Source organism: Carlito syrichta, unplaced genomic scaffold (assembly GCF_000164805.1).
Source record: "Carlito syrichta isolate Samal-C Ts95f unplaced genomic scaffold, Tarsius_syrichta-2.0.1 Scaffold308254, whole genome shotgun sequence".
NCBI classification, from domain to species: domain Eukaryota; kingdom Metazoa; phylum Chordata; class Mammalia; order Primates; family Tarsiidae; genus Carlito; species Carlito syrichta.
Genome location: NW_007252350.1, coordinates 226,399 through 252,244, shown reverse-complemented (window position 1 = coordinate 252,244; position 25,846 = coordinate 226,399). Strand labels below are relative to the sequence as shown.

At 37.3% G+C, this 25,846-nt stretch overlaps 1 protein-coding gene across 1 annotated transcript in view; it reads left to right on the top strand.

Moving 5' to 3' along the window:
- CATSPERE (catsper channel auxiliary subunit epsilon) overlaps positions 1 to 25,846 on the top strand; it is a 118,067-nt gene that overhangs the window by 35,511 nt on the left and 56,710 nt on the right. Inside the window, exons 2-4 of the mRNA XM_008065364.1 lie at positions 730 to 1,222; positions 11,505 to 11,982; positions 18,556 to 18,998. Of these exons, the coding sequence (XP_008063555.1) occupies positions 730 to 1,222; positions 11,505 to 11,982; positions 18,556 to 18,998 (1,414 nt within the window). The remainder of the gene's footprint in view (positions 1 to 729; positions 1,223 to 11,504; positions 11,983 to 18,555; positions 18,999 to 25,846) is intronic.

The following is a 25,846-nucleotide window of genomic DNA, read 5'->3' as shown; positions in this document are numbered from 1 at the left end:
TGCCATATAAGAAGGTAGTAGAGGCCGGGCACGATGGCTCAAGCCTGTAATCCCAGCACTTTGGGAGGCCCAGGTGAGAGGACTGCCAGAGCCCACAGGTTCAAGACCACCCCGGGCAACTTGACAAGACTTCATCTCCACAATAAATCAAAAAATTAGCCAGGCGTGGTAGCACACATCTATCTTTCCAGCTACTTGGAAGGCTGAGGCAGAAGAACTGCCTGAGCCCAGTAGCCGATGCTGGGGTGGCCATGAGCATACCACTGCACTCTAGCCTAGGCAACGGAGTGAGACTCTAACTCAAAAAAAAAAAAAAAAAAAAAAAAAGAAGGCAATAGATAATGTATACAAGTTATATATTAAGAAAGAGCATCGCTGGAGCCCAGCAGGTTGAGGCTGCAGTGGCTGGGAGCGGCCACTGCACTCCAGTCTGGGCGATAGTGAGACTCCAACTCAAAAAAAAAAAAAGAAAGAGCATTAAATAATATTTATTTGGGAATACAGAGACACATTGCAGATGAAAGAGCTATAAGAGTCAAGATTGTTTTCCTTTGGGACCAGAGTGTAGGCAGAAGAAATGTTGCAGGATAGTATTTTAGTATTTTTATCTGTTTTCCCCAGATTTATGTTGATAAAAATTTTAACTTTTTGAAAATAATAAATGTCAACACTGTGCAAGATGGATCAGAAGAGGGAGATCATTGAATTCTCTTTTCATTCTTTTCTTAGGACCTGGCGTATCATGGTACCAATAACAACAGAAGATTTGCTAAAGGACATTAGAGGAAACCGAGTGACTTTTCATGATTGTTCTATTGAAGATAGGCTTCTTCTGTTGACTTTTCCTTTGTTGACCATACCTGATACTCCTGGTTTTTTACCAATCTCTTCCCCAACTGGTAGTCAATTAATGGCTTCCTGGGATACCTGTGTTGTTTCATCTGTTGTTTTGGTAACCAATATGGAGACCTTTCAAACAAATGATTCATTCCGTACTTGGACCAGAGTCAGGGTGCCTCCAAACATTCTGAGTGATGATGAAAGACAGAGTGTGGTTGATGTGAGCATATCAAGGGATGGAATATTTTTTTTAATACATGGCATTCTTTACTTTAAAAGTTTTCATGATTTTATAAGACTAGGTAGAATTTCAAATCTTCCTGATGGTGGAATTATTGGCATTGCAACACGAAAATGGTGTTGGACCAAATATTTATTCAAGGTCAGTAAGATAGATATATATATTTAGATATATTTACCATAACATTTTTATCCAGTGATAAAACAGAGACTATACTGTGTAGTTTTTGTCCAGTTTGTTTTTGTTTTTTGTGTTTTTTTTTTTTGAGTTGGAGTCTCACTATCGCCCAGACTGGAGTGCAGTGGCCGCTCCCAGTCACCACAGCTTCAACCTGCTGGGCTCCGGCGATCCTTCCGCCTCAGCCTTCCAAGTAGCTGGAACTACAGGCGCGCACTACCACACCCGGCTAATTTTTTTGATTTATTGTAGAGATGAGGTCTCGCCTCCCCAGGCGGATCTCGAATCCGCAGGCTCAGGCAATCCACTCACCTCAGCCTCCCAAAGGCGCGGGATTACAGGCTGAGCCACCGAGCCCGGCTTTTGTCCAGTTATTTTATCGAAGGCTATAAACAGCTCTTTCTCACCCAACTTTTCAGAGGCCTCTTTACAGTAAAGATGTACCTCCAACAACAAAAAATAAAATGAATCTTAAGAGTTACCATGTAGTTCAGTCATATTGTGGGAGCCTTGTTTTACCTTGATATGGGCAAAAAGCCCCCCAAATTATTTTCCCCAAAGATTATATGATCGCTTCAAAATGAAGGAGAGTTTCTCAGTGATTGTTTGTTACATGCTTAGAAAGTGTAATGATCAAGTCAGGGTATCTGAAGTATCCGTGACCTTCAGGATTTATCATTTATGTGTGTTGGTATCAGTTCCTCTTTTCTTTTTCTTTTAAAGATGTGGGGTACAATTCAGGGTTAGGTACATACGTGGTCATCATACAGGCAAAGTTTGGGCCTCCGCTTGATCTTCACTTCGCCTGGTTTGAGACTGGGTACGCTTATTGATGTTATGTGCTTCCCTCTAACTCCCTTGGCAGTATCGTACTACCACTGATCCCTTTCTTACAGTATTATGATAAATGTTCAGGGTCCACTTATGAGTGAGAACATATAGTACTCAGATCTTTGTTGCTGTGACAGATCACTGTCAACTCCTCTTTTCTAGTTATTTTGAAAGAACCGTGGAGGCCAAATCAACTTCATCCAGGATGCTGATCCACAGTGTTGACTTCTGATTAATCCCAGCTCGGGGAAATTCTCTGAGATTGCCCATTTATCTATTGTTTCTCATGTAGGAGCAGGTACTTAGTGGAAACTCTGCCCTTAGGTAAACAACCTTAGTTATAATACTTCAGTTCTTCTACACATCCCTTCTGAATTATCCTTTTTCTATGGTATATAATCCCTAGGTCTGGGGGTAATGGCATGGGGATCCACCATCTTGTCTTGCTGCCATCCAAGACAGACATGGCTTCTGTTCATAAGTCCCTACTACATGTTTCTTTCTAAGAAACTGGATAAGCTGGGCTCGGTGGCTCAGCCTGTCATCCCGCGCCTTTGGGAGGCTGAGGTGAGTGGATTGCCTGAGCCCGCGGGTTCGAGACCTCGTCGCTACGATAAATCAAAAATTAGCCGGGCGTGGTAGCGCGCGCCTGTAATTCCAGCTAATTTTTGATTTATTGTAGAGATGAAGTCTCGCCAAGTTGCCCAAGCAGGTCTTGATCCCATGGGCTCAGGCAATCCACTTACCTCAGCCTCCCAAATTGCGGGATTATAGGCTAAGCCACCGAGCCCGGCTTTTTTTGCCCATTTTTAAGTGGGATTTTCTTTTTACTATTGAATTACAAAATTGAAGAGAAAGGAATTTTAGCTAACTCATTCTACGAGGCCAGCATTATCCTGATACCAAACCCAGACAAGAGGCCAATATCCCTGGTGAACATAAAATCCTCAGCAAAATTCTAGCAAACCAAATCCAAGAGCACATCAAAAAGACAATATACCATGATCAAATAAGATTTATATCAGGAATTCAAGAATGGTTTGACATACTGAAATCAATAAACAGGATGCAATGTATCAACAGAATGAAGGACAAACATCTTATGATCATCTCAATATATGGAGAAAAAGCATTTGAAAAATTCAACAACCCTTGATAATCAAACCTCAACAAATTGCACATAGAAGGAACGTACCTCAAAATAATAAAATTTATATATGACAAACCCACGGCTAACATCATACTGAATGGGGAAAAGTTAAAAGCCTTAACTGAAACAAGACAAGGGTCTTCACTCTCACCACTCCTATTCCACACAGTACTAGAAGTCCTAGCCAGAGCAATCAGCCAAGAGAAAGAAAGAAAAGGAATACAGACTGGAAAAAAGGAATTCAAATTGTCCCTCTTTGAAGGTGACGTGCTTTTTAATTTGGTTTTTATTTAGAAAAACCAAAAGACTCCACCAAAAAATGCTTAGAACTAATAAATTCAGTAAGATTTCAGGATACAAAATCAGCAGACAAACATCAGTAGCATTGCTAAATACCAATAATGAAATAGCTGAAGAAGAAATCAAGAAGGCAAACTTATTTACAATACCTACAAAAAAAGAAAAAGAAGAAAAAACACTAGGAATAAATTTGCCCAAGGAAGTGAAAGACCTCTGCAAGGAAAACTACAAAACACTGGTGATGTTTGGCATGATGACTCATGCCTGTAATCCCAGCACTTTGGGAGGCTGAGGTGGAAAGCCAGGCATTCCAGACCAGCATGGGCAACAAAGCTAGACCCAGTTTCGACAAAAAAAAAAAAAATTGAAAAATTAGCTGAGTGAGGTGGCCTTCACCTGCAGTCCTAGCTACTCTGGAGGCTAAGGTGGGAAGATCACTTGAGCCCAGGAGACTATGATTGTGTCACTGCCCTCCAGCCTGGGAAACAGAGTGAGTCGCTGTCTTTAAAAAAATGAAAAATAAAAAAGCCGGTCTCGGTGGCTTAGCCTGTAATTCCAGCACTTTGGGAGGCCAAGGCGAGTGAACTGCCTCAGCCCACGAGTTCCATACCAGCTCGGGCAAATTAGCAAGACCTCGTCTCTACAATAAATAAAAAATTAGATGGACATAGCAATGCGCGCCTGTAGTTCTGGTTACTTGGAAGGCGGAGGTGGAAGAATCTCCGGAGCCCAGCAGGTCGACGCTGGGGTGGCTGTGAGTGTGCCATTGCACAGCCTGGGTGACAGAGTGAGACTCCAACTCAAAAAAAAAAAAAAAAAGGTGCATACATTATAGCCCTGAGAGCAACTGCTAAAAAATTATACCAGAGAGAATAAAAAACTCAACAGATATGTTAAAATTAAATACTAAACAGTTTTAAATAATCCAAAAGAAAGGCAGAAAAGGAAAACAGAGGAACAAAACTCAGAGGATACAGCAGAAAAAAATAAAATGGGGTACCCAATCGCAAACCAGGCAAAGTGGGGACCAAGGGGAGGCCCAAACTTTACCTGTACAATGACCACTTATGTACCTAACCCTAAATTGTACCCCACATCTTTAAAATAAAAATAAATAAAAAGAAAGCAATAAAATGGTACAGCTCAATGTAAACATATCAATAATTATCTTAAATATAAATCATCTAAAACATGAATTAAAAGGAAGAAATTGTCAGATTGGATTTTCTTTAAAGACCAAGTTATATACATTGTATAAGAAACTTACTTTTAATATAATGATATGGGTAGATTAAAAGTAAAATACTGGGAAAGAATATTCCAGACAAGTATAAATTAAAAGAAAGCTTCAGTGGCTATTAATATCAGACAATAATAGAAAAACAATCAAGGATAGAGAGATATCATATGATGGTAAAAGGGTCAGTTCACCAAGAATACATAACAGTCCTAAATGTGTATGCACTGAACGACAGAGCTTCAAAATACATTAAGAAAAACTGGTTGAACAGAAAGAAGAAATAAATAAATCCACAAATTTATTTGAAGGTTTTCAACTGTTTTTCAGTCATAGATAAAACAAATAGAAAATCAGCAAGAATGTAAGCAATATAAATAATAAGAGTTAAAAAAAACTTTGGCCTATCAGCCACAGTCAACCTGCCACCTATATTTTGTAAATACGTTTTCACTGGAACACAGCCACACTCATTTGTTTATGTATTATCTCTGGTTACTTTAACTAAAACAGCACTAATGAAGAGTTGCAATAGACAACATGAAACCTACAAAGCTAAAGTATTTACCATCTAGCCCTTTACATAAATAATTTGCTGATCCCTGGACACTACCATGAACCAACCTGACCTAACAGACATTTGTAGAATATACTCCACACCACAAGAACAGAAAACACATGTTTTTCAAATGGACCTCAAATGCTAGAACATATTTTGGAATTTTTTTTTGATTAACAAAATTAAAAGACAAGAAATCAAAGTATGTTCTGTAATCACAATGGAATTAAACTAGAAATCAACTATTTTAAAAGTGAACAATTCTCAAATATTCGATCATTTAAAATACACACCTAGATCATATGTCATTCTGTGTCTAATTTTTTTGAAGACTCTCCATGCTGTTTTCCATAGTAGTTGCTGCATCTTACATTCTCACCAACAGTGTACAAGGGTTCTAATTTCTTCACATTCTCTCCAATACTTGTCATCTTTTCTTTAAAAAAAATATGTATATATATCCATTCTAGTAAATATGAGACAATACCTCATTGTGGGTATATCCTATCTCACTTCTGGGTATATATCGAAAAATGAAATCAAAGTCTCAAAGAGATACCTACGGTTCCATGTTCACTGCAGCATTATTCATAGTAACCTAGATATGGAAAGAGACCAAATATCCATCAGCAGATGAGTGGATGAAGACAATGTGTTATTTGCATACAATAGAATATGACTCAGCTTTTAGAAAGAAGAAATCCTGCCATTTGCTACAACATGGATGAACTGGGAGGACATTATGCTATGTGAATTAAGCTAGTCACAGAAGGACAAATATTGCATGGTTTCACTAATATAATGTATCCAAAATAGTCAAACTCACAGGTATAATGTTTCTGTCTCCAAACTACAGAATATACATTTTTCTTCTCAGCACATAGAACATTCTCCAAAACAGATCATATGATAGTCCACAAACCAAGTTTCAATAAATTCAAAAAATCCAAATCACATTAAGCATCTTCTCAGACTACACTGGAATAAAACTAGAAATTAACTCCAAGAAGAACTCATAAAATCAAACAAAAACATGAAATTTAAGCAACTTACTCCTGAATGATCCTTGGATTAGCAATGAAATCAAGATAGAAATTTTAAAATGCTTTGAAATTAATGTCAATAATGAAACAAGTTATCCAAACCTCTGGGACACAGTCAAAATCGTGCTCAGAGGAAAATTTATAGTGCTTAAAGCCTACATTAATAAAACTGAAAGACTATGAATCAACAGCCCAACATCACACTTCAAGGAACTAGAAAAACATGAACAAAAGCAAACCCAAAGCTAGCAGAAGAAAAGAAATAAAGATCAGAGCAGAGCTAAATGAAATTGAAATCTGAAAAACAATGCAAAGGATCAATGAAATAGAAAGTTGGTTCTTTGAAAAAATAAACAAAATTGATAGACCACTAGCTAGATTAACTAAGAAACAAAGAGAGAAAACTCAAAAGGAGGGGGCAAAATTAAAACATTTTCAGATAAACAAAAGCTTAGATAACTCATTGCTAGTATAACAACTCTGGAAAAAATTAAAGGAAGTCCTTTGAAGAAATGGAAAACTAAACCAAATGAAAATATTGATCTACACAAGTGAACAGCACTGGAAATGGTAACTACAGGCTACATACATTAGTTTTCTTATAATTTAAATTCCTTTAAAAGATAAGTTACTGTTCAAAGAAAAACAGTAACAATGTACTATGATGTTAATAACATGTAAAAATAAAATGTATGACAAAAATAGCACAAAAGATAGGAGGGAGAAGTAGAAGTATACTTTTGTAATGCTCTTATACTGCATTTGAATTGGCCTAACTTAAAGTTTTGTGAGAGGTTAAAGATGTATCTTTAAAAACTTAAGCAACAGCCAGGCTTGGTGGCTCAGCCTGTAATCCCGCACCTTTGGGAGGCTGAGGTGAGTGAATTGCCTGAGCCCGCGGGTTTGAGACCTGCCTGGGCAGTGAGACCTCATCTCTACAATAAATCAAAAAATCATCCGGGAGTGGTAGCGCATGCCTGTAATTCCTGCTACTTGGAAGGCTGAGGTGGAAGGATCACCGGAGCCCAGCAGGTCAAGGTTGCGGTGGCCAGGAGTAGCCACTGCACTCCAGTCTGGGCAACAGAGTGAGACTCCAACTCAAAAAATAATAATAATGATGATAATAATAATAATGGGGTCAATTCCTCAAGAGCACTTAAAAATCATAAATATTTATTGACTTAGTGACAAAGCTTCAAAATACATGAAGCAAAAAGTAATAGAACTTCAAGGAGAAATACATAAAGCCCACAATTATAGTCAGATACTTTATTACCTCTTTTCAACAATTGATAGAAGACATAGAAAATCAGTATGAGAATTGAAGACATAACACTATTAACCATCTAGATCAAGTTGACATTTATATGACATTCTGTCCAACAACAAAATATACATTCTTTTCAAATGAACATGGAACATTTACCAAAGCAGATCATGTTCTGGGCCATAAAACAAGTCTTGATATGCTTAAAACTATTCAGGTCATACAAAATATGTTCTTGACAACAATGAAATTAAGCTAGAAACCATAACAAAGATATCTGTAATATCCCCTCAAATAATAAGAAACTAAATAACACATCTAAATAACCTATGAGTCAAAGAACAAATTTTAAAAGCTAGTTAGACAGTTTTTTCACATGAAAGAAAAATAAAACAAAACATGTCAAACCTGTGGGATGAAACTAAAGAGAAATTCATAATATTAATCCTCCAAATTAGAAGAGAAGAAATGAAATGATTCAAATCAATTATCCACTTGCACATTAAGAAACTAGAAGAAAAGGGCAAGTTAAACCAAAAGTAAGGTAAATAAAGGAAAGGATAAAGACCATTGGATAAATTAGTGGCATAGAAAATAGAAAAAAACTGCAGAGAGAATCAATGAAACTAAAGATGGTTTTTTGAACTAAACAATAAAATTGATAACCCTGTAACCAGATGGATAAAGATTTTTTAAAAAGAAAGAGAGAGAAGACACAAATGATCAATTAACAGGATTGTGGGAAACACGAGGAGGACACAAAACTGGAATGTATCTATAAAAAATTGGGTATTTATTTATTTTGAGTTGGAGTCTCACTCCGTGGCCCAGACTGGAGGGCAGTGGCTACTCCCAGCCACCACAGCCTCGACCTGCTGGCCTCTGGCGATCCTTCCGCCTCAGCCTTCCGAGTGGCTGGAACTACAGGCGTGTGCTACCACGCCCGGCTAATTTTTGATCTATTGTAGAGATGAGGTCTCGCCAAGTTGCCAGGCGGGTCTTGAACCCTCAGGCTCAGGCAATTCACTCACCTCAGCCTCCCAAAGCGCAGGATTACAGGCTGAGCCACCGAGCCCGGCTGGGTATTTATTCTTATATGTTTAAACCCCAGTCATTTTCAAAGTACTCTCCATTTGATGCTTTTTCCCCTGCTCAAATCAGTTTTTGAATGCTTCAATTTTGATGCCTTTTTGTGCTTCTGCTGCTTTTTTGTTTCACCTCTTCCATATCACAAAATGTTTCCCTTTGAGGAATTTTTTTTTCATCCAGGGCAACAAAGAAAGTAGCTTGGAGCAAGAGCCAGTGAATGGAGAGGGTGGGGCACAGGGATCATGCCGTTTTTTTGGTAAAAAACTGCTGAACACACAGAGAGGTGTGGGCAGGTGCGTTGTCATGGTGGAAGAGGCAATCACCTGTTTGCCACCATTTCCACAAATGGTGAGCAACTTTCTCACAACTTCCAGATAAAAGATATATAGATTAGAAAGGAAGAAGTAAAACTGTCTCTATTCACAAGCAACATTGTTAGATGTAGAAAAGCTGATGGAATCTATTTTTTTAAAGTATTAGGGCTAATATATGGGTTTACCAAGAAAGCAGGATATACGAGCAATATTTTAAAAATCAATTGTATTTCTATATATGCAATTAATAATTGCACTTCTTCAAATACTATACAATATACTATACAAATACAATATACTAAAATGTGAAATACTAAAGAATAAATTGACCAAAGATTTGCAAATGTGTACACTAAAAACTAAAACAACATTACTGAGTAAATTAAAGACCAAAAAAATGGAGAAAGATAGAATATGGAAAGACTCAACATTGTTTTAAAATATCAATTCTTGAGAAATTCAGAAAAACACCAATTAAAATCCCAGTAGAATTTTTTACAGGAATTGAGAGGCTAATTCTAAAATTCACATGAAAATTCAAAATAGATAAAAATTAAAAATATTTAGAAATAAATGCCACTAAAAATGTATTGAGATAAAAACAAAATGTTACCAGAAACAGTAAAGAAGACCTAAAAAAAAATGAGTAAAAATATCATACTCATGCATAGGAACACATTATAAAATGTTTAATTCTTCCCAAATTTATCTATAGAACTGATGCAATTCCAATCAAAATCCCAATGTGACTTTGTGGAACTCAATAAAGATTCCAAAACATATATGAAAGACTAAAGAGCTGAGGGCTGGGAGGGGAAAGAGTAGTAGAGTATTTCTTCCATCACATATCAAGATTTATTATAAAGTTGTAATAATTAAGACATTGCAAAATATTTTGGCAGCTTTTTTCCTAGTACTTCCACATGTTACCAAGCTTTGGTATGTCCATTGTGTTATTATTTAAACCTCGGGAAAGCTCTCTCTGCCTTATAACGTAGCTTCTAGTTTTTTTTATCAGAGAGTGATTCTCTTTCCTTCTCATCTACCTCTGAATTGTGGTGCATTGAGGGACTCTCCCTCTCCTCCTTCCTTCTCTTCCCCTCCCCTCCCTTTCTGTCCCCTCTGCTTCTCCTTCTCCCTCTCTCTTTGTCACCTTCCCTTGTCCCCAATCTTGGCAGGGAGGCTGCTTTATACTCTGGGTAAAGGCTGAGGCTGTCTCAGATAGAGAGTCCCCTTCAGCTGTCTGACCCCACTTCCAGTCATGGAGCTCAGAATCCAGAGGATGGTCGGGTTTCTCTCAACTTGCTCCATTGCCCCCTTCCTGCCTTCAGAGGGTTCCTGCATTATGTTTGGGAGAGGTTCCGAATGCTTCAGAAGGATCTCTCCGCTCCCCTGCCTTGCGTGAAGTCCTTTGGCTTACTACATGAAAGCACTAAGTGAAAATACATAGAAAACAGTTTGTGAGTGAGTAAAAAGTCACTCCATGGCTGAGGCTCCTTGGAATTCTCATCTGTCATGTTTAAGACATTTCTCTTCCCATGTCTCTGTCAGGAATGAGAATGGCTATGGTCTCTTCTATGAGGTGCTCCTGATTTTGTTTCTAATTTATTTCCTCTTTAAGAATTGTTCCAGGCACTCATTTCCAGCAATATAAGCCCTATGCATTAAAGTAAATCTTTAGTAAAATGACTTTATTCCAATTGTCTCTTCCGTTACCAGTTTGATACATGCCTACACCTTTGAGTATAGACTAAATATTTGCACATTAACAGAAATGAGGAAGACGAAATGTGCTTGAAAGGTTCCTTTTGATTGTCATGGACAGAGAAGTTACATTTTAAGTTAAAATTCCGATGAATTTTAAGGTGCGGCGAGGAGACAGAGGCGGAGGAGGGCCTTGGATTGCTAGATATAATTAGACCCACTAAATTTCAGACACAACAGTTTCTAGAATGCCCTTCCCTCTAACAGTCTCCATAATAGGGTAATATTGATTTATCGAGGTTTTTAAGTTCCCTCTTCTCTTTATCTGATATCCAAGGATTCTAGAATTCCAAAAATAGGTTAATGTTTGAAGTGTCCTTATATCTTGATCATAGTAAACATCAAGGTCAAAGGGGCACTCCTGGCCAGAGTGATAAATACATAAGGAAAGAGAATTCTGATGTGCTTTAAAGATTTAAAAGGAAATTAAAATGTACTATTCCTACTGATAGAAATAATATATGAAGAAATAAAATTACTGGGATAATTTATTTTTTATGGTTACATGTAATATGATATATTTCTGTATCATATATTTCTATGCCTGAGTATTCAAAAATATACTAAAACAAAATTAAACTTTAGTAGTTACTAAGGTATCCTTTATTTATAAATGCAGAAAATTAGAAGACGATTGTTAGACCTGTCCCTGAAATAAAATATTTTTCTAATTGTTTTCAATTTTGTCACAGGCTATAGGAAGAAGAAGCAACATGGTAGTGTGGACAGAAAATGAAGTTTACCTTGGATACATTTTTCTTAAATTTGCTAGAATAATAACCACTATAGAACTTAAAACTCTTCTAAATCTATCATCAGCTGCTACTCTGACTATACACAATGTTGAGTACACAGGACACCCTCTGGAAATTGCTGTGTTATTAAATTATTGCACTATATGTACTCTCACCAAAAAGATTTTAATGGTGATTTATAATGAAGATACAAAACAGTGGGCATTCCAAGACTTTATACTTGATGTCCCTACTGACAGTTTTTTAGTTCCATATTTTACATTTTCAGCAATGCCAGGATTACTACTATGGGACAAGCATAGAATCTACTATTATTATAATAATTTCACCATTACTGGGATTTTACAGACCCCTGCAGGAAATAGAAATCTATCACTACTGGCAAATGACAGCATCATTCATGAAGTTTTCCTAGGTAAAGCATTCTCAATCTGCTAAAATTATTCTAGATTTCATCATAGACATTCTTCTTAGAATTATGGAACTATTTTTAATGCATCAATATATGGTGCTATGGTGTTCTTGATAGCTAAAGGTGCACTTTTTGCCACCTAAAAATAAAAAAAAATAGATTTTAAATTCAACTATTGTTAACTATGATCTCACATAGCAAAAAGGCAGTTCAAGTTCTTCTTTTTTTTTTTTTAGTTTCATTTTTGTCAATCAGTAGATTCTAACTAGGCAATTTATGAAGGAGGACTGAAAAAAAAAAAACCCACGGAATTATCTTTTGAAGCATGGGCCCCTTGTAGCGCACTTGGAATTGGTTCCTCTGAATCAAACAGTCAAAGTTTTTATGTGGACGTTTTGAGAAGGTTGCATCACAATTTGTGGAAGTTGTGGCAAACAGGTAAACTGGTTCTTCCACCATAACACGCACCTGCCCACCCCACTCTGACTGTTCAGCAGTTTTTGACCAAAAGCAGCATAACCCCCATGCCCCACCTTCCCTATCCATTTGATCTCACCCCAAGCGACTTTTTTGTTTGTTTCCCTGGATGAAAAAATTCCTCAAAGGGAAAGATTTTGCGATGTGGAAGAGATGAAATAAAAAGCAGCAGAAGCACTAAAAGACACCAAAATTGACACGTTCAAAAACTGTTTTGAGCAGTGTTAAAAGCATCTCAATAGAAATATTACATCAAATGGAGAGCACTTTGAAGGTGACTGAAGTTTAAATATGTAAGAATAAATACACTTTTTTTTTTTTTTTTTTTGAGTTGGAGTCTCACTTTGTTGCACAGACTGGAGTGCGGTGGCCGCTCCCAGCCACCACAGCCTCAACCTGCTGGGCTCCGGCGATCCTTCCGCCTCAGCCTTCCAAGTCGCTGGAACTACAGGCGTGCGCTACCACGCCCGGCTAATTTTTTTATTTTTTTGATTTATTGTGGAGATGAGGTCTCGCCAAGTTACCCAGGCGGGTCTGGAATCCGTGGGCTCAGGCAATCCGCTCACCTCAGCCTCCTAAAGCAGTGGGATTACAGGCTGAGCCACCGAGCCTGGCCACATTTTTAAATAAATAAATTTCTGGGTTTTTGGGGTCCCCCTTGTATACACATTGTCAGTGTATAGGAGGTGCTTGGTGCTGCTTTCATTTCCTAGGACTCCTGGAACAAAGTGCCATAAACTGAGTGACTTAGAACAACAGAAATGTGCTGTTTCACAGTTCAGGAGGCTTGAAGTCGGAAATCAGATGCTGATAGGGCCATGTTCCCTCTGAAGCATGAAGGGGAACTTTTCCTTGCTTCTTCCCAGTTTGTGGTGGTTTGCTTGTGATCCTTGTCCTTCCTTGGCTTCCAGCTGCACCGTTCTAGTCATCACATAGCCTTCTCCCTGTGTGTCTCCGTCTTGTTATAAGGACACCAGTCATATTGAATTAGGGGCCCTAGTCCAGCATGGCTTCATCTCAATGAACTACATCTGTGATGATCCTATTTCTAAATAAGATCACATTCTGAGGTAGCACTAGGGGGTTAGAACTGCAGCATATCTTTTTTTCTTTTTTAATTTTTGGTGGGGAGGATACATAGTTCAACCCATAAACATGTGTAGTAGATTTAGAGATTTGTATTCAGATCTATAAGCAAACCATTTAGTCGCTCTAAACTCCAGTTTTCTAATCCATAATATAAAACAGGCGTGTTGATTAGATAAGGGATTGTATAAGTAAAATGTTTTAGCAAAGCTCGACAAGGGGTTTCGATTAGTAGTTGTTATTTTTTATTTTATTATTCCAAGTAGTCTACTAAACATTACAGGAAATGCAAAGAAATAGAAAGTTAGGTCTAGCTAAGAGATAAACTAACCACAGCATTTAAAGGAAATATCACTGTAACTTTTAATCACTCTTTTTTGACCCCATATTATCTTTCAACTCCCAACAATTAAATTTTCTGCTCCCCTTTACAAAACTTCTAGAAAGTATAGCCTGGCTTCATTTTTTCCCTTCTATCCTCTCATTCTTTTTTGAAACCACTCTAATAAACTTTCCACAGAGACTGCTTTTGTCCAGGTTATCGATAACCTTATGTTGCTAACCCAGTGAGTGGTAGTTTTCAGTCTCTATATCTGACCCATCGGAAGCATTTGAAACAGTTCAGCATGGCCTTTTACTTGAAACACTGAGTTTCACTTAACTTCTCAGGTAATGCTTTTTTGATCTTCCTGAGACTTCACTAGCTATTCCTCCTCGGCCTATTTTTTCATCTTCCCCCTCCTGATTCCTAAAAGCCTCACTAATTTTTTAAATGTTTTTGTAGAGACAAGGTCTCACTGTGTTGCCTAGGCTGGTCTTGAACTCCTGGGCTCAAGCAATTCTCCCACCTTGGCCTCCCAAGGGTGTTTTTTAAAATAGTGAATGGGACAAGAAGATGGCAAAAAATTTTGTTATGGAGAAAAATAGAGGAATGTTGTGTCACTATAGTGGTAGGAGTCTAGGGTGAGCTTGTTTTTGTTTTCCATTTTTGGATGAGAAACCATAAAATATGTTTTTATGCTGATAGGAATGATCTAGTGGAGAGAGGGAAACTGATTTTGCAAGGAGGAGAAAGTAACTGTTGGAGCCACATCCTGGAAAGGTGACCAGGGGAAGGAGGGGTGGGAATCCAGTGATAAGAGAAGGTTGGCCTTTGATAGCAATAGGATCTTTCTCCTGTGGTCCCAGGGACAGTGCCACTGAGCATAAATTCAGGTGAGTTTTTGGAGGTCAACTGCTTAAATTGTTTCTATATTTTATTTTTTTATTTGAGTCGGGGTATCTATCACCCAGGATAGAGGACTGTGGCACAATCACAGCTCACCACAGCCTTGACTTCTTGGGCTGGGGCAATCTTTCTACCTTCAGCTGCCTCCCAAGTGGCTGGGACTACAGGTGTGCACCACTACATCCAGCTAATTTTTTTTTTTTTTTGTAGCAACAAGGTTGTAGCAAAGGCTAGTCTCAAGCTCCTGGGCTCATGCAATCCTCCTGCCTAGGGTTTCCAAAGTGCTAGGATTATAGACGTGAGCCACTGCACCCAGTCAAAAATGTATATTTTCTTTTTTTTTTTTTTTTGAGTTGGAGTCGCACTCTGTCGCCCAGACTGGAGTGCAGTGGCCGCTCCCGGTCACTGCAGCCTCGACCTGGTGGGCTCCAGCGATCCTTCCGCCTCAGCCTTCCGAGTAGCTGGAACTACAGGCGCGTGCTACCACACCCGGCTAATTTTTTGATTCATTGTAGAGATGAGGTCTTGCCAAGTTGCCCAGGCGGGTCTCAAACCCGTGGGCTCAGGCAATCCACTCACCTCAGCCTCCCAAAGGCGCGGGATTACAGGCTGAGCCACCGAGCCCGGCAAAAATGTATATTTTCATATAATCTCTTTAACATTTACCAATTGTATAGAAGAAAAATGTGATGCCCATTTTATTATGCATATCTTTTATAATTATTTTATCTAATTTCATAAATGTATTGACCATATTCTTCTATGGATTGTCTATTCATGCTGCTTATACATTTTTGCATTGGGTTGTTTATTTACAGTGAGATGGTTTGGCTTGGTTTGGTTTGATCTGGAATCTCACTCTGTTGCCCAGGCTGGAGTGCAGTGGCATGCTCATGACTACTGCAGCCTCAGACCTGCTGGGCTCAGGAAATCCTTCCGTCTCTGACTTCCAAGTAGCTGGAACAACAAGCGTGCACCACCACACCTGGTTAATTTTTTGATTTATTGTAGAGATGAGGTCTACAAAGTTGCCCAGATTGGTCTTGAACCTCTGGGCTAAGGCAATCCTCTTGTGTCCGCCTCCCAAAGTGCTGGGATTACAGGCGTGAGCCACCATGCTCAGCCACCACTGATGGTTTTTTAAATCTCTGACATGTATTGCACATATTTTCTCTGGCTTGTAATTTCCTGTACCATTTTGAGGAGAGTTTGGTATTTAGAATTTGTATTCTTATGTAACCAAGTCTGCTCAAATTTTCTTTTCTTACTTGAGTTAATTTTAGAAGTTTGTATTTTCCTAGGAAATTATTCTTTTTATCTAGATTTTCTAATTTATTGACAAAAGTGTCCCATTTTAACTCTTAAATTTCTTATGTACCTGCAATTATATCCTCTTTCTCCTTTACATTATTTTTTGTGTCCTACCCTTTATCAGTTTGGCTTGCAAGAGATTGTTTATTATTTTTAGTTCAATTTTTTTTCTTTTCCTTTTGAAAAGAACTCTTAATTTTCCAAATCAAATCTACTTTCTTTTTTATTGAATTCCTTGATTTCTGCTTTTTGCCATTATTGATTCTTCATTTCTGGTTTCTTTTTGTAACTTTAGTGGTCTATTGCTTGCTTCTTAAGTTAAATGGTGAGCTCATTTATGTCTTATAAAACTAACAAATGAAGAAACTACAAACTTCTAAGAATGTCTTTCTTGTTTTCTAAGCATTTAAAGCTATACACAAGCAAAAGGCTATGTATGTTTGGCTTCAGCTGCGTCCCATGAGATTCTACATATAATGCTCTTATTGTCATTATCCATTAAACCATTCTTACTTTTCACCTTAACTTCATTTCTAATCCAAAGAGCACTAAATGATGTTTTTAATCAGCCGTGTGATCAGCAAAAAAGCAGGTGCTATGAAACCACATATAAGAAGCATCAAATCCAGATGTATGGGATCAGAAAACTGGGTGTAAAGAAATGACTTCCAAACCAAGGGGAGAGGATGTACATCAGAAAAATGATTTCCCTGGTTGGGATAGGGATTGAGTAGCATTCCAAGCTGAGAATGCAACATGTGCCAAGACTGGAGGTGAGAGAGAACATGGCAAGTTAGGAGAACTTGAATTTAGGTCAATATGTCTAGATAACAGGTGCAAGGTAAAACACCGCAAGCGAGAAACCCAGCTAAATGAAAGGCAAACCACATTATGAATCAATTTGGACCTAAGCATAATCCAAAAACAATATATTCTTTTGTATTGTGAGGTTTTAAATTTTGCATAGCATTTTACTGTATGGATCCTGCAAAGGCTTTCTCGCTCAACATAGAAATCTATTTTATTATTATGTCATTCACTCATATGTTTCTCCTCTTCCACCTTGTTGATCAGTTGCATATATCTCTGAGTAAAATATAATGTATGGTAGTTTGTAAAAATGTTACTGATTTATTTAGATTCTGAATGTAAGAGGCATAAGCGCAACACAACCTGCACCTTCCTGACTCTATGACTTCACCTTTCTCCTTGCAGTCAGTCTTCTCCAAGTGTTATCTTTTGAAAATTAAAGAAGGTATATCCCTAGAGGCTATACACAAAGAATGGCATATCTTGAAAGAAAGCTATGAAATCAGCTACTCCAACTGTTCATTTAACAGATATGGCAACAGAACCAAAGAGGTTGGGAGAGTTACAGCTACGACCCGCTGTAACTTAGGCAGAATACTTGATTAAGTAGAGAAAGTTGTTTTTTTGTTTTTTTTTTGAGTTGGAGTCTCACTCTGTCACCCAGACTGGAGTGCAGTGGCTGCTCCCGGCCACCGCAGCCTCGACCTGCTGGCTCCGGCGATCCTTCCGCCTCAGCCTTCCAAGTAGCTGGAACTACAGGCGCACACTACCATGCCCGGCTCATTTTGATTTATTGTAGAGATGAGGTCTCACCAAGTTGCCCAGAGAAAGTTGCTTACCCACTATGAGTAAGCCTAAAGAGGTAGGCTATGCCTTATGTACCACTCTCGCCATCCCCACTCACCTCCATTTTTTCATCCCAAGGTCTTAGTCCACTAGGGCCACCACAACAAAGTACCACAGACTCTGTGACCTAAAAACCAAAAATTTATTTTCTCACATTTCTGAAGGCTAGAAATCCAAGATTAAGGTACTGTTTCTGATGAAACCTCAATTCCTGGCTTGTAGATGGCCACCTTATCACTTGTCCTCACACAGTATTTCTTCTCTGTGTGCCCAGGAAGAGAGATCTCTGGTGTCTCTTCCTCTTCTTATAAGGGCACCGGTCCTACTGGACTAGGACCTCTTCTGGCTTATGACTTCATTTAACCTTAGTTAGCTCCTTAAAAACCCTATCTACAGTCCTGTTGGGTGTCAGGGTTTCAGCATAAGAATTTGAAGGGGGAAAAAAAAAATTCTCAGGGATCACAGTCCATAACATAGCTCTTCTTAATAATACCATTCCTGCCAGACTCAGGCTCATTTTGCTTTATACACTAATTCCAGCTCTTTTTTCTATGTAAATGATGTGATGTATAGAAATGATATCGTAATAGAAGGAGAAAACATATTCAAGAAGAAAATAGAATACTTTACAATGAAGTAGGAGAGAAGTTCTACAATAGAGTGTAAAGTAATGGGTACATGCGTCACACTCTAATTTTCTCAAAGCATATAAATAGTCATTATAAAATAAATTATTTTGCTTAAAAGTAAACTTAGATTTTTTAAAAGAGTGATTTATGGTTACTTAGAATAACACATATTTTCTCTCTTTTTTCCAGATTATTTTGGAAATATTTTGATAAAAATGGAAAATAATATGATATTTTATTCCAAGATTAATGTTAGAGATATGGTGAGGCTGCATTTATGGGCAGAGAACATAACAAGAACATTCTTTTTCCAAACTCCATCTGGGCAATCATATCTCCTGCATGTTTTTGACAATGGCACACTATATGTACAAGAATATCCCTTAAGACTGGAAATAGAAAGTATAGGTTTCAAGACAAAAGACAAATGCCCATACACGGCATTTCATAATAATGTTGCTGGTAGTTTTTACCTTTTGGACAAAGGAGAAGTCCTGACACTTTGGGCTCAAATAGTCTATCCAGAAAATGTTGGTCTGTATACTATTGTAGAATCCTATGGCCCAAAAATATTGCAAGAGAAACACCAAATTCACTATGAAATTGCTTTTGGATACTGCACTAAAACTCTGGTAAGTTAATATTTAAATTTCTTCATTTGATTTTAATAAATATAGAAGATTGATATTAACATTTTTAATAAATGGATTTCCCTTTTAGTTTCAGCTGGGAAAATGTTGAGGAATACGTGAGTTCTTAATAAATAATATAATAAGCCAATAATACCCAAGGCACAATTTTTGCTTTCATTATTCAAGGTCTCTTTGCCATCTAAAAACACATTTCTTCAAAACTTGGTAACTGTTGATTGTTTTGTTCACTTCCTTTTTTTCTCCCCCTTTAATGCATGACTTTTCTTTCTTTCTTTCTTTCTTTCTTTCTTTTTTTTTGAGTTGGAGTCTCACCCTGTCGCCCAGACTGGAGTGCAATGGCACACTCCCGGCCACCGCAGCCTCAACCTGCTGGGCTCCAGCAATCCTTCCGCCTCAGCCTTCCAAGGAGCTGGAACTATGGGCGCGCACCACCACGACGCCCGGCTAATTTTTGATTTATTGTAGAGACGAGGTCTCACCAAGTTGCCCAGATGGGTCTCAAACCCTCGGGCTCAGGCAATCCACTCGCCTTGGCCTCCCAAAGTGCTGGGATTACAGGCTGAGCCACTGAGCCTGGCCTTTTTTTTTTTTTTTTGAATCGGAGTCTCACTCTGTCGCCCAAGCTGAAGTGCAATGGCATGCTCACAGCCACCCCAGTGTCTACTTGCTGGACTCCATCCTTCCACCTCAGCCTTCCAAGTAGCTGGAACTACAGGCATGCACTTCCATACCCCACTAATTTTTTGATTTATTGTAGAGACAAGGTCTCACCATGTTGCCCAGGCTGGTCTCGAACACATGGGCTCAGGCAATCCTCTTGCCTCAGCCTCCCAAAGTGCTGGGATTCTAGGCAGGAGCCACAGCACCCAGCTCAATGAATGGCTTTTCTGTAGACTTCTGCTATCTATTACAGTATAACAAACCACCTCAAACCTAATTGCTTTAAACAAGAACCAGTTCGACGGGTCAACAATTTGGGCTCTGAATAGCTGGGCCATTCTGCTCTTTCATACGGGTTCATTCATGTGGCTGTGGTCATCTGATAATTCATCGATGACTAGGGGATCTAAGATAGTCTTATCATCTAAGGGGCCTCAACTGGACCCCTTGTCTCTACTCCATGTGAACTCTTCTCCTCCAGACTAGCTCCAGCTTCTTCACGTGGTAGTCTCAGGGCAGTGTTCCAAGATGGGGAGAGCAAAAGCTATAAAGCCTGTTGAGGCCTAGATTTGGCCACATTCTACTGACTGAATAGGTATAAATATACATTACGTATTATTTGGTATAGTGCTTTTCCAATGAATATCATAACATGAGCATTTTACATGTTACTTTAATTTCTTCTTGAGTAGAACCCAAGTGGCAGTTTTCATCCCTCACCTTCCCATTCTAGGCTCAGTGTCCTTAAGCATATATGAGAGGGGGACCCAAAAAAATGGAATTATTTTTTGGGGGGTGGGCCCTTATAGTACAGTCTTCCTCCTCTAGGTGAGTGTTCTAGGAACCTATTAGCATCGGTGTACCAGCTAGCATTGTTTTGAGAGAATGTGTTCAGCTTCAGTGATTTTTTTTTTTGGAGATTCTTTCAGTGCATTTGCCCATTTCATGATGGGTGATTTACAATTGCACCTGTCCACACCACGTTGAGTGTTCAGCAGTTTTTGACCAAAACTGGCATGACCTCTCTGCCCCACCCTCCCTATTCAGCTGATCTTGCCCCAGGCAAAATTTCTTTTTGTCTCCCCTGATGAAAAAAGTCCCCCTGATGTGGAAGAGGTGAAACAAAAAACAGCAGAAGCACTAAAAGGTACCAAAATTGACAAGTTCAAACTGTTTTGGATAGTGGAAAAAGCATCTCAATAGGTGTATTGCATCAAATGGAGAGTACTTTGAAGGTGAGCAAAGTTAAAACATGTAAGAATAGATACACAATTTTTTATAAATAAATTCCATTTTAAGGGGTTTCCCCCTCGCATACTAGTGGGCCTCCTATCTGATACAATGGAACAGAAGTGCTCAGTTAATTCCAAAGTCAGCTAAAGCAGAGAATCTTAAAAAGTGCAGCTAATATATGTGAAACATTTTACTTTAACTTAAATAAATGTTCATTCACTAGTTAATCTTTTAATGCAGGACTAAAGCCTTTTCTTTAAAATAAGTGCATTTATTGTGGTTCCTCATCTCCTTGCTCATAACGCATTATCTTTGAGTGCCTATTTCAGCTTCTTTGAGATAAAGAAAAAAAAACTTAAAAAGCAACCGAAGTTCTAGGTTTTTATAATTTTTTTCAGTCTTTTAGTTATCTTGCTCATACCTAATCTAGCAATTTCCCAAACTTCACCTGTATATAGATCCCTTATGTACCCAATCCTGATGGGTACCCCACATCTTTAAAATAAAAAAGAAAGAAATTTCCAAAGACATCAACTTAGTTCTCAAAGAAACAGTAACTCTACTTTCATTTTACACTCATTTCATCAATCTATAATAATATTATACTTAAGTACTTAATGACGATCATAATAACATAATCTGGAATAAATAAGTTTTTGAAACAAAACTGATTTAGATTTATGTACAGTCTCATGGATAGGTGTTAAAACATAGTGTTGAATGAAAACTATAAGAAACTATTTGAAATCTAGCTTAGTTCATGTGGGCTGCCTAAACAAAAATAGCTTAAACCAAAATTTATTTCTCACAGTTCTGGAGGCTGGGAAATCCAAGATCAAGAAGTCAGCAGACTCAGTGTCTGGTGAGGATTCATTTTTTTTTTACTGTGTCCTCGCATGACAGAAAGGGCAAGGCATCTCTCTGATGCCTCTTTTATAAGTGAACTAATCCCATTAATGAGACTCTGCCCTCATTACATAATCACCTCCCAGAAGGTTCCAACTCTTAATGCCACCATATTGGTGATTAGGTTTTAACATGTAAATTTTAGAGGAATACAAACATTCAGACCATAGCACTATCAGTATAATAACATTTATGAATATTACAAACACATACACACAAATAAGAAGCAATTAAAAAAGCATTATACATTCTTCAAGGATATAAAGACACCCAAAGGTATAGTTTTCAAGGATACCAACATACTTGTTTGATATATGATATGACTGCCTACTGTGGAAGCCATATGAAAAGGAAATTATGGAAGCAGCTATAGAAAGTAAAATATGAAAAGTGAAATAAGCCTAGATTGATTGTGTGCCAAGAAAAAAAGAACATATTTGACTCATAGTTTTCTTACCATTAGAATTGGATGTATAATGTACTGTTGACCTTTGAACAATGTAGACATTGAAGCAGCAACCTCTGTGCAGTAAATCTGTATAGAACTTTTGACTTGCTAATCAGCCCATTAACACATATTTTATATGTTGTGAGTATTTTATAATGTAGTCTTACAATAAATTAAGCTAGAGAAAAGAAAATGCAATTGAGAAAACCATAAGGAAAATAACCGTAATTTTATGTCATGTGTTTACAAGACAAATCATCTGTCTGAAATGGCAGCAACCACAGCTGCAGATCTCAATCTACAGTACATATCAGGCAATGCAATCTTTTCTTATCATGTCATGATTTCTCTCTGTTTTGTGGGAGCACTTCCAAGCATTACCAGTGGCATCTTTGTATGGGTCCCATGGTGTTATTTAAGGTTTATGGTATTGCACCAAACATGATGAAAAACATGACAAGTGAGATCATATGTTTCGGTGATACACAACTTACTGGAGAGACAAACTGCCTAAATGATGACTAATGTCACATGGTGTTTTAAGCATATATAACGAAATCACCTTCATAAAATTAATAAAAGTCCACAAGGTTAGAATTGTAATGGGGTCCCAAATTGTGATAGGATATAGGCATAAGATTGGTGAACTTATTTCTCATGCAGGTCTTCTGAGATCCTTAGGCCATGCTGGCCTCCTTGATACTGAACTCTGCTAAGGTACAGGCTTAGTTAAACAGTAATCAACCAAGGTTTCCTAGCATGCCTTCCTAATTGCTTATTGTTCAGGAATCACATAGTTGGTGGTCATAAGATATATAACTTCCCCAATTGTTCCTACAACATCACTATTAAAAATAAGACTGGTGTTTGAGATATATTTCAGACTCTGGTAGACCATCTGATACTAACCTACCAGTGACCTGTGACCACCACCCAGAAGCTGACTTAGCATATGAACACAATCTTGGCATCTCCATGATTTCATTCTCAAAAAATCAGCAGTCCTAATTCCCTAACCCCCTGCCGACCAAATTACCCTTAAAAGCCCTAGCCTCTGAGTTCTCAGGGAGACGGATTTTAGAACTATTCTCTTATCCTTCTACTTGGCTGCCTTGCAATTATTATACTCTGTCTCTACTGCAATGACTGCTGTCTCAGTGTACTGGCTTTTTTGGGCAGTGGGTAGAAAAACCCAAGAGGCTGTAACAACAACACTTGAGCTTACCACAATAGCCACAGGAGGTGGCTATGAAATTATCAGAGTAGTACAGTATGTACTACAGTTAATTTTATGCTATTAGGATATAATACTGCATCATTACATTTATTTATATTTCTCTCAACTGCAAATGGTATTATAAATTGTCTGTGCTTGTGTAAGTCTTGATAAATTTTAACTTCTATAATAGATTTGTATATATTTTATGGTAGTAAATGATAAAAGGCTAGTATTTACATATATTTTATGTATTCATGATATACTAAGTTCTTTTCAAATTTTTCAATATTTCTAGGTTACATGATTCATCTGTGAGTCTTTTTAAATTGTTGGAAATCTCCAAAAACATTTCAATACTTATTGAAAAAATCCACATACAAGTGGACCCACACAATTCAAACCTATATTGTTCAAGGGTCAACTGTACATTTGTCCATTTGCAATTCAGTCTCTCAAAATACCAGTTAGCCATCAAAATGAAAAAAATGACCAATGACAATGACACATCAATCTAACAAAATACTGACTCTGTCATTTACTACTTGATGAATAAGCAGCTTTTAAATACATTTTTCCATTTGCAATTCAGCCTCTCAAAATACTAGTTATCCATCAAAAATATAAAAATGACCAATGACAATGACACATCAAAACCTGCATTTCTAACAAAATACTGACTCTGTCATTTACTACTTGATGAATAAGCAAAGTTTTTAAATCTCTGTGCCCCAATTCTCTCATCTGTAAATTGGGGATAGTAATGGTAATAATAGTGTCTACTTCATAAGGTTTTCACAAGGATTAAATGAATTCATATATGGGGTGCCAAAAAATGTATAGACATTTTAAGACATGTTATCTGTGTATTACTTTTCGAAGTTGAATTGAATTATGGTAGCAATGTGTAGTATAACCTTTGCTCAACCATGTTTCCATCATTTTCTTTGACTAGCCTGCCTGTTGCAAGGTGATGCTAGCATTCATTTGATTAATGCCATCTTTTGAGTCAACGTCATACTTAAAATGTGTATACATTTTTTTGGCACCCCCTTATGTTAAGGACTTAGAAAAGCACCTGGCACATAATAAGCACCATATGAATGCACTGCTGCAACGACTACCACTATTACTACTACTATTATTACTACTAGTAGTAGTATCACTATCATTATCATATTTCATCGATTTTAAAGCAACTTTTAAAAAAATTTAATATCTCTAAAATTGATGAATCTCACATCCTATGACACTTTAGGTTTGATGACTTACAATAGTACTACTATAGCACCCTGCTTATATAATGCAGATGGGGTCACTATAACTTCACAGACTAATTATTGACTAGTATGATACTAAGCATCCTAGCTAATCATTCTTTTTTTTAATGAACATAACACCCATATACAAAAGTAAATAAAACATCTATGCATAATTTAGCAAATTATTATAAACCAAACACCCATGTAAACAGAATTCAAGTTAAAAAAAATAGAATATTAAGAGTAACCAAAGACCCCTTTTAGCCTTCCTGATTGTAATCTTTTCCCTCTTCCAAAAGCTGAAAACCAATCTGACTTTTGTGGTAATAATTTTCTTATTTTTCTTGATAGTTTCATCATCTACATATGCATCACTAAATAATACAGCTTAGCTTTGTCTATTTCTGAACTCCATATTAATGAAATCATTGCATGTATATTATACACACACATGAATGAGTGATACATATATATTTTAGTATTGCTTTTTTCTTTGAATATTATGATTGTGAAATTCTATATTGTTTCCCCATGTATTGTTTCCTCAGTCATTCATATTCACTGTTCTATAGTAGTCCTCTGTATAACTGTACTACTAGATATACTTATCCATTTTGATAAGAGAACCATTGGTTTGTTTCTATTTGGGGGTTATTCTGAATTATATTATAATGAATATTTTAGTATATGCCTCCTATTAAGCACATATAAATATTCCTATCAGGTAGAATAACTAACTTGTATGTGAGAGATTCTTGGTGAGGCTGTAAATCCAATTTATATTATAATTCTGCAACATTTTATTATGAAACATTTCAAACACACAAAGTTTGAAATAACTGTATATTTAGCACCTCTATACCCACTACCTAGATTAACATTTTATTATATTTATTGTATTATATGATTATATTAAATAATATATAATATTATATTATATATACTATTATATTTAATTTATTACATATCTATGCCTCTATCTATCCACCGATCAATCTTGCTGATCACATACAAGTGATCAAAACCATTTCATATCTAAATGAAAGCATTTGATTTGTCTAGGTGTTGACAGTCAAATGCTACTAAAGTGGGATCACCACTC